General features: G+C 36.7%; 2 protein-coding genes across 2 annotated transcripts in view; both read left to right on the forward strand.

The window, feature by feature from the left end:
• The first annotated feature begins 4,729 nt into the window (after positions 1 to 4,729).
• LOC120465285 (uncharacterized) lies at positions 4,730 to 12,931 on the forward strand. The gene is made up of 3 exons (XM_039654961.2): positions 4,730 to 4,792; positions 5,381 to 5,619; positions 10,863 to 12,931. Exons 2-3 carry the CDS (start codon positions 5,448 to 5,450, stop codon positions 12,002 to 12,004), a joined length of 1,314 nt encoding a protein of 437 aa, XP_039510895.2. The 5' UTR covers positions 4,730 to 4,792; positions 5,381 to 5,447; the 3' UTR covers positions 12,005 to 12,931.
• A 4,339-nt stretch (positions 12,932 to 17,270) lies between these two features.
• LOC120465284 (uncharacterized) overlaps positions 17,271 to 20,155 on the forward strand; it is a 28,167-nt gene continuing 25,282 nt past the window's right edge. The window contains exon 1 of the mRNA XM_089126776.1: positions 17,271 to 17,467. Within this exon, the coding sequence (XP_088982902.1) occupies positions 17,308 to 17,467 (160 nt within the window). The 5' untranslated portion in view covers positions 17,271 to 17,307. The remainder of the gene's footprint in view (positions 17,468 to 20,155) is intronic.

Below are 20,155 nucleotides of genomic sequence, written 5' to 3' on the forward strand. Positions count from 1 at the left end.
CTAAATTTTGTCTTTGCCTGTCCAGCTGTGTTTGGTGGCATCTGGTAGTTATGTACCTGGTGGCTATATTGTGGAGGCAAAACAGGCTGGACGTGCCTCAGGAAGCTCCAGCCTTTGCAACAGCACTGAGACCTCCTGACCCTTTAAACGTTCCTTGTGCCACGTTGTAAGGGTCCTCTGATTTACCTCAACTAGATGAAGGGTTGTTTCGCTCATCTCCGTTCCATTGCTCAGTATTAGCTGCCGAATTCTTCTGTAATCGCAAAGTATGAGATCCCATCTAGACAGAGATTGTTTCCTCTGTTTTTTGGGGCTTCAGTGGATGCTACACAACCAGGGGGGGCGCCAGAAATTTTTTAACGCAGGTGCTGAGGGGGTGCTAGATCATTTTCAGGGGGAGCTGCACAATTATATATATATAAATATATATATATATTAGTGTTGCACGGTGCACCGATAAGCCTACTTCAAAAGTATCACGATACTCGGAAATTAAAAACCTAACGATACCTAAATTGATTAGAATTGATACTTATGAATAACCGCATTCCAGATTTGTAAGAAACGCTTCCAGTCCCTCCCTATGGTCTGTGTTTCTCCTCACACACGCAGCAAAGAAGCGGCAGCTTCATGAGACATGCACGAGCACAAGTGATACTGTGGCCGCCGGTCAGTAGCGGAGTGGCAATCCAAGTCGGGACTTTTCCCGGTGAGCCGCAAGTGTTTCGAGGCCGCGAGGGCCGTTCTGATATTTATACATTGCAAGTTCTTACCAACACTATCCGGTGGCCTGTACACATCCAATCGCTACGGCGATAGACTGAAGCGAGAGCCGCAAAAGCCTACAACTTTCCCCCAACATAGATAGCATAAATAATTTGCAAGCTGCTAAAATAAAGCATACAAAACATCATCTAAAATAATCTATAGGCTATATGATTATAATCAGAGCATGTGCATGTTTGTCAGTGATTTATATTAGGTTATTACAGCATTTAAAGAGGACAGACCTACGCAAAGGAGGTGCATTTGAAACGCCTTGTAACTTTTGCCATTTCTGCATCTGAGGCTAACGCATTAACAGACTCCTTGTCAGACTCCGTACAGTTAAAATCCGATTCTGAAACGTTGTCAACCTCGGGCTGAGGTAAATTTATGTAGGCTACTCATTTTCACAAACTAAATTAGAATTACGAGTTTGCTTACATGGCAGAAGGAAACGCTCTGTCTTTCCAAATAATTCTAATACATTGCAATTTACATGACCTGACGTTGGACGTCGCATATGTTTAATGAGTAAAACGTTTGTCGTAAATTATTTTATCATTTATTAATTAGAATATACGAAAACATTGATTTTTATTAGTAAACTGTTTTCTATACAGCCAAAATATAATTGCTTCCAGATATTATTTTTGGGGTTGGGGGTGCTATTGGGGTGCTTTGGTCTTTCTTGGGGGTGCTTAAGCACCTGCTAGCCCCTCCCTAGCGCCGCCTATGTACACAACCTTATGAAAATCATTTCAACAAGGCGACAACAATTAGGCCACTGTGCTGGAGAGCCGCTTAGACCCAAAACACATCTCTTTGTGCTGTCGACACCAGGAGTTACCAGGACAGCTTTCTTTTTAGGGGACCCAAAACGTCCTATAAGTAGCCTGTCTTGATGACGAGCTGCATACATCACCCTGTCTTTGTCAAATTGGTCCAGGTTCTGCCACAAACCCACAATTGTCGCAACTTGTTGGTTGGTAAGTGTTGGTAAGGGCAGTGGTGCAGCTGATGGAGCCTGGAAACAGGGCAGTGGTGCAGTGGAAGGAGTCTGGACACTGGGCACTGGTGGAGCCTGGAAACAGGGCAGTGGTGCAGTTGATGGAGTCTGGAAGCAGGGCAGTGGTGCAGCGGAAGGAGTCTGGACTCTGGACACTGGGCACTGGTGGAGCCAGGAAACAGGGCAGTGGTGCAGCAAAAGGAGTCTGGACACTGGGCAGTGATGCAGTGGAAGAGTCTGGACACTGGGCAGTGGTGCAGCGGAAGGAGTCTGGACACTGGGCAGTGGTGCAGCGGGTGGGACTGGTGGACCTATAAGGAATGAGTCATCTAATCCCAGAAGATTTGTCACTGTGGTTTCCTCTGCCAACAAATTAATGAAACCCTCATCCTCTTCCCCTTGCTCCTCCACATCTATATCCTCCAGCAACTGAGAGGTCCTATCGGAGGTAGGGCACATGTCCTCCAGGGGCTGACTATTCTGCCTCAACAAATATTGCACTCCAATGAGCTCACCTGAGGAAATATTTTGAACAGGAAAAAAGGAAAATAATCCTTTGGATTAGAATGCAGTAAATATTTTTGTTGTCAGCTTGTGCATGAACAAAAAATATGTAATTCAGAGGGCATCATAAAAAGAAAGAGTTATTTTATATTCTAGTAAGAATTTAATTTTTTTCTGCCCTGACACCTAGGACAAAGAATCCAGTGTCCAAAAATTCTGGTTCTTTTTCTCTGATCTGTCAAATTACTTTATTTTTGTACTTTAAGCCTTGTAATTTTACTAATAACATTGGCCCTCATTTATCATTCTTGCGTAGAAATGGGTGTATATGTTGGCGTAGGATTATGCTTACACTCCTCGAATCACGTCCCTATGATCACGTCACATGTATAATAGTGATGATGATGATGTGATGTGAAGTACCATTCATTCACATTAATAATTGCATGACAATTTGTAATATTCTTATTATTATTATGATTTGTATTAATGACGCTTATTGTTATTTAGAAGAAGGATGTCGTTATTATTATTTGTATTTTAAATGATATTATTATCATTTAAAAGAAGAAGAATATATTTTTTATTATTTTGTCAGTCTGAATTATTTTTGGTCATTGAAAGCCTTTCATTACTGAACCCAGTCCGTCCGCACCTGCCGGGAATAATCCTGAAACGTCGGTTAAAGCACACGGCTCACATCTGAAGGAATAATGCTTAAAAATCACCAATCATGTGCGGTGATTGGTCTATGAAAAATGGACCTTGACATTTCATTGGATGGCCAAAAATGGAGCTCGTAATTGTTTTTTTTTTAAAGATGGAGCTCGTCATTGTATTGGATAGATTTTACAGACAAACGGCTGTCAGGTACCGCGATTTCGGACAGATGTACTGGAAGATTGTCCAGCAGAGATTTCTGGGAGACCGTCCGTCACTTTCGAGATGAGCAGAGCTGATGGTCCCAGAGAGCAAAAATGTGTCCTGTACGGGGATCAAACCCACGACCTTTGGCATTATTAGCACCACACTCTAAGCAACTGAGGTAACCGGCCCCGCCCAGACTGTTCTTATCCACAATTTTGCCAAAAATATCCTGGTTGCCCTCGTCAGGCTGAAGAGATTAAATACAAATCATTTTAATGGATTTAACCAGGATTTGAACCCGGGACCTCTCGCAACCAAAGCAAGAAACATACCCCTAGACCAACGAGCCAATAAATGTGTCTCTTCTGCTGCTGCCTGGCCACAAACATTTCCATTTCCATGGCTTGAAGTGCAAAATGCACACATGCTAAGGATCGATACACGCCATTTGTTTTTGAGAGCGATGGACACCTTCTGTCTGAATCTTTGAGGGGAATTATCTCAAATGGTCGAGTGCTCACTTAGCATGCGAGAGGTAGCGGGATCAATCCCTGCATTCTCCACGTGGTGTACCTCACTTCAAAGGGCCGCTCCCTAGATGAGCTTCTGAGGATAACTGCCATCAAAAAGTTTTTTCCGGATGAGGTTTTAAAAGATAATCTTATGTTTTATTTTTTTATATATGAAGAGTTCAGATGCAAAAGCCTCTAGGTGCCATTTGAAATTTTCTTCTAAAATTATCATTTTTATCAAGCTTGTATATTTAAGTTACTTAACTTAATGGCACTTAACACTTAAATGGCAATGAAGATTACCTATTAATTGTCATTTAAGTGAAATTGCTGACCTTAAATACACAAGCTTGATAAAAATGGTCTTTCTAGAACAAAATTTCAAATGGCACTGAGAGGTTTTTGCATCTGAACTCTTCATATCACAAACGTATGAATTTATAATACTATATGTAATGGCTTGGGAAAGTATTCTACACGTTTAATACATTTTCCAGCTGCCTTTGCTTGCACAACCAAGTGCAATATATATATATATATATATATATATATATATATATATATATATATATATATATATATATATATATATATAATATTTATTATAATATTTATTATTTAATATTTATTGTTGGCAAACTAAAAATTTTCGTAGAATTTGAAACATTTTTCTTTTTACCTGTATAATATATATGTGTATGGATTAACTATGTGTATGGATTATGGAATACTGCGTTGTGATGGCAGAACTTAAATGAACATTTAAATTGTAAAATCTTACCAATTTTTTTTTTTTTTTGTCTGTTCACCTAATAATGGTTTAATTGAATTGACAAACCTTATTTACTTAAAAATAGTACATATATAAAAAATAAGATCTAAAAAAAAGACAGGATCTCACATATGAGGTTCAAAGGCTTTCGTAGTTATTCTCAGCACAGTATTAACCAACATGCATTTAAATATATATTTCACCATGAATTCAACTCCGAATACATCTGATGTATGGTTTATTTGTATGTGAATTTCTATGCACATGTCTGTATTTAGCGTGTGAACAGGACTTTTATTTTGTAGAGATGGTGTGACGTCACAAAACAGCGCCGCGCTCCTCCTTCTGAGATTCGGCTGGAGAAAGGTTTGTATTTTAAGCGTGTAACGTTAAATAAATGCAAAACGATCTGCTAGTATTAACTTTGTTAAACAAAAGTTTAATCATTAAATGCAACACTGAAATGCATTATTTCATATTCATGAACGTTATTTTTCGTGATTATAGCGCATCCACAAACAGAAAAGTGCGTCTCATAGTGAATGAATACTATCATGAATAAGAATTCGGTCACTGGCAAAAAGAGATGAAGAAACGGATCTTTTTGAAACTCAGGAGTCAACTGAATCAATTATCACGCAAAATGATTCAGTGATTCGAATCGCCGCACCCTGACGAGACCTGCTGGTCAAAACTAAAATGCAACCAAAACACAATTAGCAAATGTTTTGATTAACGTGTAATCTATGAAACATGATCTACAAACCATTAAGTGGATATTCTAAATCACAACACCATAAGTGTCTATAATGTGTGTTTATATATGTATAATAAGTGTAAGTAACGTGTGTATTTGATGGTAGCCTATTTGATGGTACCCTATGCCTGTGCACCCCCCCCCCCCACCCCCATTTTTTTTCTTTCTGTTACTTATTCTCTCCTTAATCATTACAGATTGTCCAAGCACACAAAAAAATCCCTGTTGAAGCGACTGAGATCTACAAGACGCACTATTATAAAAATGGCGTTTATTAAAGAGGAGAGTGAAGACATGAAGATTGAAGAAAGATTCAGAGTAAAACAAGAAGATACTGAGGAACAAACAATGATGATGTTTATTAAAGAGAAGAGTGAAGAAAGGACGACTGAAGAAACATTCAGAGTGAAACAAGAGGATACTGAGAACCAAAAAGGTTGGTTTCATTCTCAAAGCTGAACTCAGTCTTTCGATCCTTATTAAAATATCTAGCTCTAGGAATTAATAATATTTTAGCAATATGTTGAGACCACATGACCAGCTAAACACATTGCTTCAAGCGCACATGAGAAGCTCCTTACTCCATGTTGGGAACTCATTCAATTTGGAAAAATATGGAAGCTGCCTTAAACTAAATTATTATTTGTGTGACTTTAAACACAACTACTTTTGAATTAAATGTAATGAAAACCATTGATTTCTTAATTATGCATAAGTAGTTAACAAAATCGTACTTTTTACATGTTGTTACAATATCAAAATTATGACTTTGATACGATACCTGACTAAAATATGTGAAAACAACTACTGAACTGTTACCATGACAAAAACCAGGGTTCCAGACTAACTTTTATTTAGGTGCGCTCAAATTTTTCCTCATCTTGCGTCGCCTTTAACGCCACAATTTCAAGGTCACCTTTTTATCATGCTCCATATATTCATATATATTATGTAAATGCTTTAAACAAGAATACGATGTCGTTTTTTTTTTTTTTTTTAGCACAATTATACTCTAAATAAATCTATAAATCTTTTTCAAAAAATAAAAAAAATTAAAGTGCTGTTTTTACATTGTTCAAGTTAGGGCAGGGTATTGACACAAATTTCACAATTCGATTCAATATTGATTATTTTGGATATCAGGTACAATACATGGCAAATTTTCTCAAGGAAATTAAATCTCAACTAATGCTGTAGACTGGGAGTCAGTTGTAGCCCACTATGTTTCATTAGCCTACTATAATATTGAAGGTAAAAATTACCTGATTTGTTCACAAACACTTAAATTACACTTTTATTTATTTTTATAATAATAATGTTATATGAAATATAAACATTTAAATGGTGGCTGCATAAAAAACTTGCCAGATTTTTTCAAACAACATGCATTAAATATTGAAAAACATTAAAAAATTATAATAATGAATATGTAATATGGTCCATATATTTGGCAAAATGCTCCACAAGAGTTATTTTTTCTAGCTAGCTAACGAGTTTATGGTCACTGGATATGTTTTTTCTGAGGTAAATGTGACGTTTCATTACATTGTTTACAAACGTTTTACTGACGTCTTTCCACGTCAAACACTGATTGAGCGATTCCATGCGAAAGATACGGATTTCGATAAGTTGTACTCTATCTTTTAACACACTTTCAGATGCTCGTTCATGTTTATTTCGCTCACGCTCCACTGACTTCACTCCTATTGGTTGTCGCTTGCGAAAATCGCTCTTCATTTGCATAAAGTTAAAAAATTTCTCATTTTTGTTGCGTCGTCAGACACGCCCCATCCAGTCGCCAACGTATCGTGAATGGTATCGTGTCGCTTGATCGAGTGTGTTGTGAACACAGCTTCCGGCAGAAGAGAAGATCTGCTGCTTCTCTTGAGCTGAGCTGAGCCAGAGCAATCTCACGCCACGACGTCAAAACACTATTTATGTTTTTGATTTTCGTAAGAAAATTTACCTAATTTGAAATCTGAGACTTTGTTTCATATCAATAGTAACAAAGCACAAAGATTATTGTGATTTATTGGATGAGATGCGCGCTACAATCTTCCATTTATTCATCAACTGAAAACAGCACAGCCCAATGGGTTCGTAAAAATAAGAATATGAGAATATGTTTTACCTAGCCCTAAAAAATAGCCTACATTTTTAAAAGTTTCTTCGTCGTCTGTTTCTTCTGCTGCTGATTGCCATAACTGATTCTCTCACGTTTAGGTCGCAATTTATTTCGTATCACACAGCACAGAGCATTTTAGTCCTACAGGAATAGCTGAACCACAGCCAATCAGAGGCAAAGACCAGCCCAATCTCTATCTCTGATTGGTTTAGACCATGATATGATCCAACCATGCGTGCAAGGTGAACAAAAGACTCGTTTGTGGAGATTCAGCGGATGCGATCATGCAAGCGAGAATGTTAGGTGCACTGGTGTGTCCTAGGAAAAATTTTGGTCGCACAAAATTGGTCACACTCTAGAGCCCTGAAAACCTTAAAACAACAGGAAAAGTAATCACATGAAACTTATAGACGAATCCGACGAGCGTTCTGTGTAGGCTGCCATCTTGTGGCGACGCCATTACTGAGCTGTTACACAGGCATAGACATGTGCACCGGTATGAAACAAACCTCGGTGATAACGCGAACGCACCCTCGATGACAGCTACAGCCAGGCAGAATGACTTGTTGGTTTGATCTGTGACTGCAGTGGCCTCCAGTCACAGATGAAGGTACAAACGATCTTACAGATTAACGTTATTTATGAAAATAGCTTGGCAAGCTAGCTAGGTTAACGTTTGCTAACGAGGAAACTATAATAAAAGATCTGTCCATTTGGCAACAATAAATAAATAAATGAATGAAATCAAATAAACAAATTCATGTTTTCCATTTGTGTCCATTATTTATCTCATTTTCACATTGCAACAGGCAAGGGTAAGGTAACGTTACAGCTAGAAAGTATACATAATATCGACCAATTAGTGTTTTTAAACCATGGAAAGAGGTCAATATAACAGCAGGAGAACAATTATGTCACATAACGTTACATTTAGCTCAGGAAAGCCATTTAATGACCATAGCATGTTAATTGAATAGAAAAAATAGCAAGAGAGGAGATTTTGCTGATCACTATATCACATATTTATTATATTTTTTTTACTTATGTCATTAAATAATTGTTATTATACGTGAATGTCCACGTCTTGTACTCGCCCAGGAAATCTGTAAACCGTACGGCACCAGACAGGGGCAGTCGACCCGGGGTATTCACAGTGTTTTCTCTTCAAAATTTAAATTTTACTGCCACCATTGAAGCAATTTATAACGGAAACTGTTTACCCACTCGACATTATACAAGGGGTAACGTTGTAACGTTAGTGACAGTCGTAAATTGCGGGCTGTTAATTCCAGTGGACGCAAGTTGCAACTAAAACAATAGGAGGCAATGGCGCAACGCTACCCAGCAACAGCTCAGTAATGGCGCCCGCTTACTTCCGGTAGTTTCGCCGGATTCGTCTATATTCTGGGGAGAGCAGATAAATGGTCAGTGGTGCACGGTTTAAATGATTAGCTCTATAGAGTGGTGCAGGTAAAAGGTAAAATTTGTAGGTCGTTTGCGTCACACTGTTTCCCTTGACAAACACCCAATAGGATTTCACCAGGCTTTCAAATCATCGCTAAAAACAAGCTCTGTGATCAACAAAAGTTTCTGATACTTGCACATTTTGTCTATTAAAGGGGCTTTCACACTGGCAGTGTAGTTCGTAACGGGGCACAGTTTGTATGAAAAATTGCTAATGTGAACGCTGTCATGGGACCCGGGTGTGTACTGCGGTACCGAACCAGAGAATACCTGGAGGAGGTGGTCTGAGTTTGGTTGCTCCTGAACTGTGCCGCGGTTCGCGTGAATGTGAGAGTAGCACTCCGGTGCGGACTTGTTCTGGGAGTAAATTAACCTGCGCATGCATTTTAGCCTTTTGTGATGTATTCAGTTAAATTAAACACTTGTAAGGGATGATGGTGTTGATGTTTTACCTTGGATACAAGCGAGAGTGAGCCTGCAGTGTACTCGTGCCTTGCACGTAAAATCAGGGCACCAAATTTGGAAATCCACTGTCTCCTCAAAAGAGTCCGTTTGCAAGCACTGGTGACACACGCACATTAAACCTGTATTGTTCACTCAACTGCGCATAATAGCAGCGAATTAATAAAAAAACAAAATATTGACCCGTGTTCTGCTTTCTATCACGTGCCGTGCACGTTTGCGATGATGTAATATGCACACAAACGCACCAGGGTTCGATAGAATCATGTTAAGGCCACGTTTACACAAAGCCCGGTATTTAGAGAAACGAATATTTTCCCCCTCTCCGTTTCCAATAAAAACATCGTGCACACACCCGCATAAATACGCCGTCGAGCACCATCATATCTATGCCAAACCTATGGGCGGCAGTGTAGGGAGATGGATAAAGCCATGCAAGCCAATCAGAATCCACGAAAGAACCTAAAATGCCGTTTCTCCCAGTTGACACGACAACACGTAAGCGGCGTTTTCAGAAATCTCCACTTTGGCTGGAGTTTTTAGAAATAATTGTTTTTTGTGATAAAAACTGGGTTTTCGTGTAAATGAGAGGCCAAACCGCAGGGAAATATCTGCATTTTCCCTTCGTGTAAACAGGGCCTGAGTGTGAAACCAGACCAACGCTGTGCGGGGTGCAAATGGGCTCGGACCGCAGCAAATGAGCCCAGTGTAAAAGCCCCCTAAGATAATTATCACAGATGAACACACCTTTTATGAATTTTGAAGCCTAAATGCAGCCCCAGAAGTAAAAAGCTAAAGGTGGGCTATAAACAATCTACACCACGGTCTCACGACTTCAACCATCACAAAGTTTCCATCAACTTTTTAAGGGTAATACTGATTTATTTAATGTTGTAGAAAAAAACGTTAAGATATTTCGAGCTTGTGTTACCACACCTTTTTTTCAGCCATTTAAACAAAAACCCATTAACTTTGGTACACTACAAACTGAAGTGCTAAAATGGTAAGTCGTTTCCAGGTTTTGGCCTACAAATTTTAGTCTGGAAAGATTCTAACTTTAGAATCAAATCTTTTCTGTTTGGTAACCATCAACGGTTGATCAGGGTTCCTCAAATCTAGAGGAACTGCAGAGTTTAGCTCAAACCAGGCTTCGTACAGATACTGTATAATGAAAAAATTGTATAAATGACTTAAAAGGACTACAATCAGAGATCTCATTTATCAATTCTTTATTAAAATAAAATAAAAAAGAAAGTAAATGGGATTTCTTTTAGATAGACAAATTCAGCCAGCCAAGTATGTTGTTTCGGACCCAATAATCTCCCAATGTCGCACTACGTTTAGGGATCTGCAAAAGAAGATTACGTCAAATGTATTATTCCATGGCTATCTAGAAAGTATGCAGTGTTAGTTATTACATGTCATGGTACGATTTGATTAGATTCAGAGGTATGTGTATATGTGTTCTGAGATTTCAGGTAATGCCTCTTCTGGTGGCTTAGTTGGCATAGGATTTATATTGTTGGTTTAGTTGCTTTATGTTGGTTTTAATGCTTTAAATGTCCAAATGTTTTGATGTCTGTTGCTTTGTGCCATTAAACAGGTTCATTTATCTTTTTTCACCCTAGACCCGATGGAAGAGACAGATCAGTATAAAAATCATAATTTCATAACTGGAGAAAAAATTTGCTCACAGACTGAAAATACTTCCTCACAAAAGTCAAGAGCTAGAAGTAAATTCACCTGCCAAGAATGTGGAAAGAGTTTCAATCAACATGTAAACCTAAAAGTCCACATGAGAATTCACACTGAAGAGAAGCCTTTCTCCTGCCAACAGTGTGGAAAAAGTTTTGCTGAAAAAGGAAACCTTAAAAGACACATCAGGCGAGTTCACACTGTAGAGGAACCTTTCACCTGCCAACAGTGTGAAAAAAGTTTCCCTCAAAAATACAGACTTAAAGCCCACATGAGAATTCACACTGGAGAGAAGCCTTTCTCCTGCCAACAGTGTGGAAAAAGTTTTGCTGAAAAGGGAAACCTTAATAAACATGAGAGAATTCACACTGTAGCGGAACCATTCCCCTGCCAAGAGTGTGGAAAAAGTTTCACTCAAAAATACAGACTTAAAGCCCATATGAGAATTCACACTGGAGAGGACCTTTACACTTGCCAAGAGTGTGGAACATTTTTCGTTAGAAAAGCAAGCTTTAATATCCACATGAGAATTCACACTGGAGAGAAGCCTTTCACCTGCCCTCACTGTGAAAAGAGTTTTACACATATAGCAACAATTAAATCCCACATGAGAATTCACACTGGAGAGAAGCCATTCAAATGCAATCAGTGTGGAAAAAGTTTCAGACAAAGAGTTGCCCTTAAATGCCACATGAGGATTCACTCAAGAGAGGACTGTTTTAAATGTCGTCAGTGTGGAAGTAGTTTCACAGACAGCAATCACCTTAAGAATCATGTAATAACTCATGCTGGAGAGAAGCCTTTTATGTGTCATCATTGTGGAAAGAGTTGCTCAAACAAATCAAACCTTAATGTTCATCTGAAAGTTCACACTGGAGAGAAGCCTTACACCTGCCCTCAGTGTGGAAAGAGTTTCACAGTTAAACAAAGCCTTAAGACGCACATAAGAGCTCACACTGGAGAGAAGCCTTTCAAATGTCTTCAGTGTGAGAAGAGTTTTGCGTATCGAGCAGAACTGAAATGTCACTTGCAAACTCATTCTGAAAAGACATTGCAGAAAAAGGAGCAAATTTAATTGTGATGGCAAAATATTTTTTTATTACACCCATGACACCCTTGAAACGTCTGAGACTATTTTTAAATAAGTAGAATGAGTTTTAAATGGCTTGGCAATTTAAAATGGCGCCATAAAGTTTAAAATAAATTTTGATCGTATAGAGAGATCACTCATTTCATTAAGATTAATACAGTGGAATCAATATCTATCTATCTACAGCGGCAAGAATTAGTTTGTGAACGCTTTGAACGTATCTGGATTGAATGTATAAGGGGCTTAAGGAGCAAAAATACATTATGTTTGGCTTGGTCCGCCCAAAGTCGCGTTGGATTGTCTCCCATGCGTTTTTTCACCTGAAAAATATTTCAAGAATTAGATGCTTTGTTTCCAGTCAAGACTTAGAGAAACTTGTGCATGCTTTCATCACCAGCAGGGTGGATTACTGTAATGGCCTCCTCACTGGCCTTCCCAAAAAGACCATAAGACAGTTGCAGCTCATACAGAACGCAGGACCAGAAAATATGAACACATCACACCAGTCCTCAGGTCTTTACACTGGCTGCCAGTTACATTTAGGATTGATTTTAAAGTATTATTACTGGTATATAAATCATTTAATGGGTTAGGACCTCAATATATTGCAGATATGCTCACTGAATATAAACCCAACAGATCGCTCAGATCATTAGGATCACATCAGCTAGAAACACCAAGGGTTCACTCTAAGCATGGAGTGTCCGCTTTTAGCTATTATGCCAGCCGCAGTTTTTGTTTTTTGTTTTTATTCCAAACTGTTTTACTGTATTTTATTTTAATTTTTTTCATTATTCTGATTTATTTTGATTATTTTAATTTCTTTTATGTAAAGCACTGTGAATTACCATTGTGTATGAAATGTGCTATATAAATAAACTTGCCTTGCCTAAAGGTTAAGAGGCCCATCTATCACTGGTTTTCATGTTCGTAGAGCTAGTCTCTGGAATAAATAAATAGGTTATAATCTGTGTGTTTACTAGGCATGTAATGATGCACTGAACTCGCGATACGATTCACAATACGATTTTCTCACGATTGTTTGTACAAAATGAGATTTAAGAAAGATAAATGAAAAAGTGTTCTTTTATTATTTCTCACAAAATGCTGCACATTTCTTTCTGAAACTGAAATATCTTTGTCAAATAACAAAACTAAATTGAAATATAAAAAACAAATTCCAAATGAATTAAATAATGCAAATAAAATAAATCTCTTCATATAAACAAACAAAGGCCTTGCCGGTGCTCTTTCCCAGCTTAGAATCTTTTTTTAACATGTTTTTTATTTTTATTTTTTTTTAAGAAATATCAGCATGTTCTGGCAGAAGCTGAGATCACTGCAAATTCACTATGTCCCCTGCTGATGAAAAAAAAAACCTTTCACTAGGGACAGAGCAGAGGTGGCTGGTGTGGAGAGATACTGAATCCCCAACTACATGACTAACCTCCTGGAACCTGCTTGCTGTAACCCTTGATTGCCGCATTTGTCTCCAAGCAGTACATTTTGACTGTACTCTTGTGGCCTCTTCAATATGACAAGCGGAACAATGGGTAACCTTTATAGACTTCAGATGAAGTGATTGATGGTGTGTGGGCACATATTCAAAATTACAGCCAAACTGATAGCCAGGCACAGGTAGTGGGTGGAAATTACAGGACCAAACTGTGAGGGGACTAACTATTTTTGACATCTAGTAAGTGTGCCTGCAAAGGCCGGGGATGGATCTGACTCAATTTGGTACCAGAAGCCAAGACATCAGAATCTGGAAGGGGACCTAAAGAAATTAATACAAACTTAGTTTTGAACACATTGAGTTGTAGCTGAGTACACAACGTGTCATACAGTGTTGTTTATTACCAGTGTAAGCCCTGTATACGGTAGACTTGATTCCAGTCTTCCCAGATGACTTTGGCTTCAGGACAACAAGGTCACTCATTGCCTCTGGATGGACTCCCTTAGCATAAAACAAACAAATGCAGTTAAAGTATTCTCGAAACACTTTATAATAAGGTTTTATGTATTTAAATTCTGCATTTAGTCAAAATAAAATAAAAAATTTACTTAAAAACTTTTGCTGATAATTTACTCACCCCCATGTCATCCAAGATGTCCATGTCTTTCTTTCTTCAGTCGAAAAGAAATGAAGGTTTTTGATGAAAAAATTCCAGGATTTTTCTCCATATAATGGACTTCAAAGGGAACCAAACGGTTCAAGGTCCAAAAGACAGTTTCAGTGCAAACTGTTCAAAAGGCTTTAAACGATTCCAGACGATGAATAAGGGTCTTATCAAGCGAAACGATCGATCATTTAAAAAAAAAAGAACAAAGTTTAAGTTTTATAAGCTCTAATGGTCACCTTACTCTGTGCTGCGATGAGCATTCGTGACTCTCCTGTTCAAACTCGTTTATCAAAATGAACGAATCTTTTTCCGAGTCAATTTGTTCGTTTTGTTCGTTGAATGAACCAAATGACTGTTCAAAAAATGTAAAAAAAAATAATAATAATAATCTGATCTGGGCAAGATTTGAACTGTTTATTTTTGTGAGTTAGAAAATACAGAGGCTTCAGTATGTCTACCAGTTGTGAAGTTGTGACAGTTTTATCATTTTAATATGCACTACAAAGAGTGTATGTATAATTTTTATTTGTCATATTTGGTACATTTCTTAAGAAGCATAATTTATTTTTAGACTTATTTGTTGGCCAGTTGTGGTCTGTGCAATATTACATATTAAAACTTCTAAACCATCTATTATGTTTTATTATTCTACTATAGTAATGATAATATTTAAAAGAATATATAGAATTTAATAGGTGTCTCTCACATTGACCCACAGCAACATTACAATAGTGTAGAATAGTGTACAATGTTTTATAATGTTTTATAATTTATTCTATTTATTGTCCATTTCATTAATTTAACATATTTGATATTGACGGCATCCAAGTTATTTGACATAGGCCTATTTGAACATTTTTTTAAAGTAACCCAATAGTTACTTTCCCTTGTAATTAGATACTTTAATGATTTAACTCTTTTACTAACTCAGTTATTATTTGTGTGAAGTAACTATAAAATATTTAATATAAAAGAGCATTAAATCAACAACATCAAAAACAGACCATACATTCCTTTGTTAACAGATTTGTTCATTTTAACTTTGTATCTGTTATTCCATAAAGTTATTATGTTGGTTAATAAAATCAAGTTTGTGAATCACTTTCCAGTAAATGAGTACCTGTTCCTGAATCTGAGAGCAATTCAGCACAAATTCCATACCGCCAATTTTACTAAACGTAATGAAATTAAAATCAGATTTCATTACCATTAAAAAGAAATCACTTTAACCAATTTAATTTATGTTTTCCCCTCAGACAGTCAAAATCAATTGTTTTAAACCCACCATCAGTGTAATCCTTCACAGTCACGACTGCACTTTAATCAAATAAGATTTGGATTTTATTTATTGCCCTTATATTCTGTGGGGAAAACTGAGATGAAATAAAATAAAATACAAATAAGGATTCAGTTTCAGTTCATAAATTAAGTAGATCTAGATCTCTGCAACCACAAATTTAAGCGTTAACTACAAATTCTTCATGGGTTTGAAAAATTCAAGTTCTTTCCAAGCATTTGTAATATGAATACTTGACTTAATTCATGATTGAGAATATCGCACATGTATTGTAGTTGGTATAATAACTGCAATCAATTCACACTTTCTTATTCTTAGATATAAACCAGAAACATTTGAAAAAAATATTGGTAGTATTAATAGACCATTTCACAAGATGTAAACAACACTGGTCCAGAAGCACTTCCTGTTTCAGTTTGTAGCTGTTTTCTTTATTTCACATGTAAAGAAAACATCTTAAAGATGTTTGTTTAACTTTTTGATTCAGTTTTAAATGTTCTGTTGGTTGTATTTTATCCCAGCTTTTATGTAGTGTTAAAAAACTGAAACAGGAAGTGCTTCTAGACCAGTGTTGTTTACATCTTGTGAAATGGTCTATAGCATTGGGAATCTGTGTTTTTTAAATTTATCCTTTGAGTCAGTCCTTTATCTTTTCACTTGAATGTGTTTTCTGTATGTGAATGTCTATTATTTGTAGATATATATATGTAGATAATTTATATGATATGATATTACTTTATTCAGGACTCAAAAAGAAAGGTCCATAGTACAAAAAACAACAGTTACAACAAAGCAATACATAATATAAAATACAAAGTTTTTTAAAATAGTTTTTTTTTTAATTTTCATATTTCAAAATGTTTAAAACACTCTAAATACGCTGTGATACTAAACTCAACTGTGATACATATTTTTTTATATATTTTTTTTTTATTATAATTTGTAATACTGTCTTGTTGTATCTGTATATGTGCACTGGAAGGCTCAGCACCAAAACAAATACCTTGGCAATAAAGCTCTTTCTGATTCTGTGTCTTGTGAACGGGACTTTTATTTTGGTGTGGCGACATGATGTCATAAGACTGCGCGCCGCTCCTGCATCTGTGATTCGGCTGAAGAGAGGTTTGTGTTTTTAATAATTAAAAGTGTATAAAACGATGCAGTCCGTTTGAACACCCTTATATGTAACTTATAAATGAAATGCACATTTTGAACGTAACATTATAATGTATCTAATTTGAATTGACATAGTTTTATGCATCCACAAAGTAGTAACTAAAAGGTGCGTCTCATTTCGCTCCGCATGTTGTGAAGCGGTTAATCGTAAACACGCTGTTTGGTCACCTACAACTTGCAAGTAATGATAGAGAAACTGAACTTTTCGAAACAAATTCAGATTCAAATGCTTCTTAAAGGACACATTCAGTACAACAGTGAAACTCAACTAGAAAAAACAACAACAACAAAAAACCCACAAACCTGTGTGTAATGTCTAATGTGTACCTTCTACAAATCAACTGGTTTAATGAAAGTGTGGTCCATTGAATATAATCTACAAATCAATACATATTGAATGCAAACCATGAACGTCTAAATATGTCTGTGTTACTTTTATTCATTTGTATTGCTAGCTTCGAATTTTTTTTTTTTTTTGGCTAATCAGGTCATTGAACTCTCATTCTGACTGACTCTAGTGCACTGAACTACTGAACTAGAGCTGATTGAGACGCGTCCAGAGATTTAATTTAGTTTTATTTACTAAATTAAAAACTCTACTAAATTTAGAGTTTAATATATTATTTTTCTGTCTGTTTATTATTATTTTACTCCTGAAGCAGCTGAGATCTACGGAACACATCATTATAACGATGACGTTAATTAAAGAGGAGAGTGAAGAATTCAAGATTGAAGAAGTGTTCAGTTTGAAACAAGAAGATCCTGGGGAACAAACAAATATGGCGCTTATTAAAGAGGAGAGTGGTGAAATGAAGATGGAAGAAACATTCAGTGTGAAACAAGAAGATACAGGTTGGTTTCATTCTCAAAGTCTTTCTTCAGTCATGTGTCATGCTTCTCTTTATCTATATTTACTTCATGTAACTCATGACAAAATTAATGACATGTCACAGTCAGGTTAACCATTTGAGCGGTATGGTGAGCCAGAGACAAACATGCTTTTCATACATCGGTATTATACACAGTGTTTTCAGCCACATAAACTTTGTTTTAGGTTTCAGACATTTAAATGCAAGACAGTAGCTACATTTCAGGACTTGACATGGCATTTTTCTTACCTTGGCATTCAATTTTGCTTTAAGGACTCAAGTGTGCAGGCAATTTATTTATTTATTTTTTTGGGTTGTCAAGTGGTATCTGTCTGGCACCTTGTTTGCCGTGAGTGCGGTGAAACTCTTTCAAAGGACTTGACATGAAGCCTTTTCATATGCTTGTCATTTGGACAAATAAATCATAAGTCATTCACTTGTCCGAGTAAAAAATAAATTTTGTAAATATAATTTATTCTGAAACAATATTCTAATCTGTGTTCAATCAGTTGATATATTTAAATCTGCATATGGTAAGATCTGCACCCCCATCTTATTAAATGTATGTATGCTTCATCTTTCATTTTAAATTACTAAATTTGATGAATTATTTAGAATAATAAGACACTATAGGGCTGTTGCCTTAGGTATGGCTGATCAGATTAAATCATCTATACTGAAAAATTACTAAATAATGTTATGAGGTTGTTTTAAAAAACAAAGAGTGATCATTTTAAATGTAACAGCGAGCGAGTCATTGATTGATTAAGTCAAGCAATTCGTTCAAACGGCTGATTCATTCGAGAATGAGACAGATGTTTATGAATGGATCATTGAATCTTTGATTCAACATATTCGTTCAAAATGCTGAATCATTCTGTAATGAATATATGGTTGCTGTGAGAAGCATTATGGTTCTTCTGTGATCTTTGTTTGGAACAGTTTTCGATGCTGAAGCAGAACAAAAACAGTAATCGTGTCTAAAATGTAAGTGACTTAATCTTGACTGTTGAACTGTTGTATGTTTTCATTTGATGTCGTGTGCATTTGCTTAGCTGTATCATATGTTTAAAATATTTAAAAAAAATTAAATATAAAATATATTTTTAAATAATTTATCTAGAGTATTATGTGCTAAAATCTATTTTGTTTAGATTTCTCCTCGAGAGGCTGCAAACCTCTTTTAGTGATTTTAGTTTAGTGGTTTTAGTGATTCCCTAGTTATTTTTTTTTTTTTGTTATTGACTTTCTAATCCGGCTGCTTGTCTGGTTGGGCAAGTAAAATTCTCATTTACTTGTCCCTTGATGTCGAGCCTTGCATTTATAGTTTGTAAAATAAACTCAGATTTCTATGGAAGCGGCAATAATAATCCATTCAAATATAATTTCCTGGCGTGTTTTATTTATATCAGACACGCATTGTGTAGGTAACTACGTGTAAAGGACACTATTCTTCTCCCATGCAGGAATGCAAACAGCGCACTTTTCGGCGCCTCCCGCTTTTTTCACGTCAGTTTGGGTGACTTATTTGAATCGTGCAGATCCGAAGAGTTTTTAATTTCACCAACAGTAATTCTGGATTGCCTCCACCAAACAAGTAAATGGGAAATAAAAAAAATCAGAACCCTGCGCGCATGCATGCAATATTGAATCACTAGTGTTTCTTCTTGCTGCGTATCTTTTACTCCAACACGTCGAAGGCGAGCTACCAGTTGCTCGTGGCCTGATTGGAGGTAGCTCATCAAGGGCCCGCTCAAGTTCATTATTTCAAATGTAGTCGCGGAAAGTGCGTTAATTTTTTCCAGGCGGAGCGAGATGAAAACACCTAAACTTTTCAGAACCCTTTTCCGTAAAAACATTGAAAGCTCAGTCAACATGAAGGATGAGGTGCACCCAAACAGTACCGGCATTTTTCTCTTCTCCATAAGCTACAGCAAGCGTTTTTCGGTGATGGAAATTAGCTAATAAAACTTCTTTGTCATTATGTAGAGTGCAGTTCATGGTTGCTTAGCAACAACAGTCGTCACCGGAAAATCGGACCGAATTTTACTATTAATAATAATAAGATAAGCTAATCTGATTTCTTCAAACGTTCACTTTGTATTTTTTTACTATGCGCGAACAATGCAAGAACAATCATGTGATCTATTAAAATATTTTCTTATCGAATTTCTAGGTTACAGAAAGTAAACTAACAAACCTTGTTTTTAGCGCCTTCTCTACTTTACTCAATAGCTGCTAACGCTATTCTACTGTCTGTATTATAAAATACACAACCAAGCACAGAAAAAATGCTTGTAATTAAGACAATAAATTGTAACATTGACTGACCTGTCTAGGAGAAAGCAGGACTTCAGCGTCTCTTTTGAAATCTTTCTCCTTCATTAGCTCGACATTAGCTATCCCGACATTTATTCTTATTTTTTGTACTCCGTGATCACGTTTCATTTTTCGTACAATTTGGGACTTTGGCGACGAGGATTTCTTCTCGCGTGGCTCGGCATACGTATGACCTGCCATAGAAAATACAATTGCAATTCAGCTTTTTAAAATCGCCAGATTTAGACAAGCGCCTCTGCTCTGCCCGTCCGGTTCTGCTGCTTCAGTCACGTGATGCTGGCTCTGAACGAAAACGCGTTGTGGAAATGCTTTTGCCTAGTACTTTTTGATC

This window comes from Pimephales promelas, chromosome 24 (genome assembly GCF_988280905.1).
Source record: "Pimephales promelas chromosome 24, fPimPro1.hap1.1, whole genome shotgun sequence".
Classification (NCBI taxonomy): Eukaryota; Metazoa; Chordata; class Actinopteri; order Cypriniformes; family Leuciscidae; genus Pimephales; species Pimephales promelas.

Coding starts and splice junctions, on each gene's coding strand:
- LOC120465285 (XM_039654961.2), top strand. CDS start 5,448: ATGGCGTTTATTAAAGAGGAGAGTGAAGACATGAAGATTGAAGAAAGA. Junction 5,620..10,862: donor GGATACTGAGAACCAAAAAG/GTTGGTTTCATT, acceptor TTTTCACCCTAG/ACCCGATGGAAGAGACAGAT.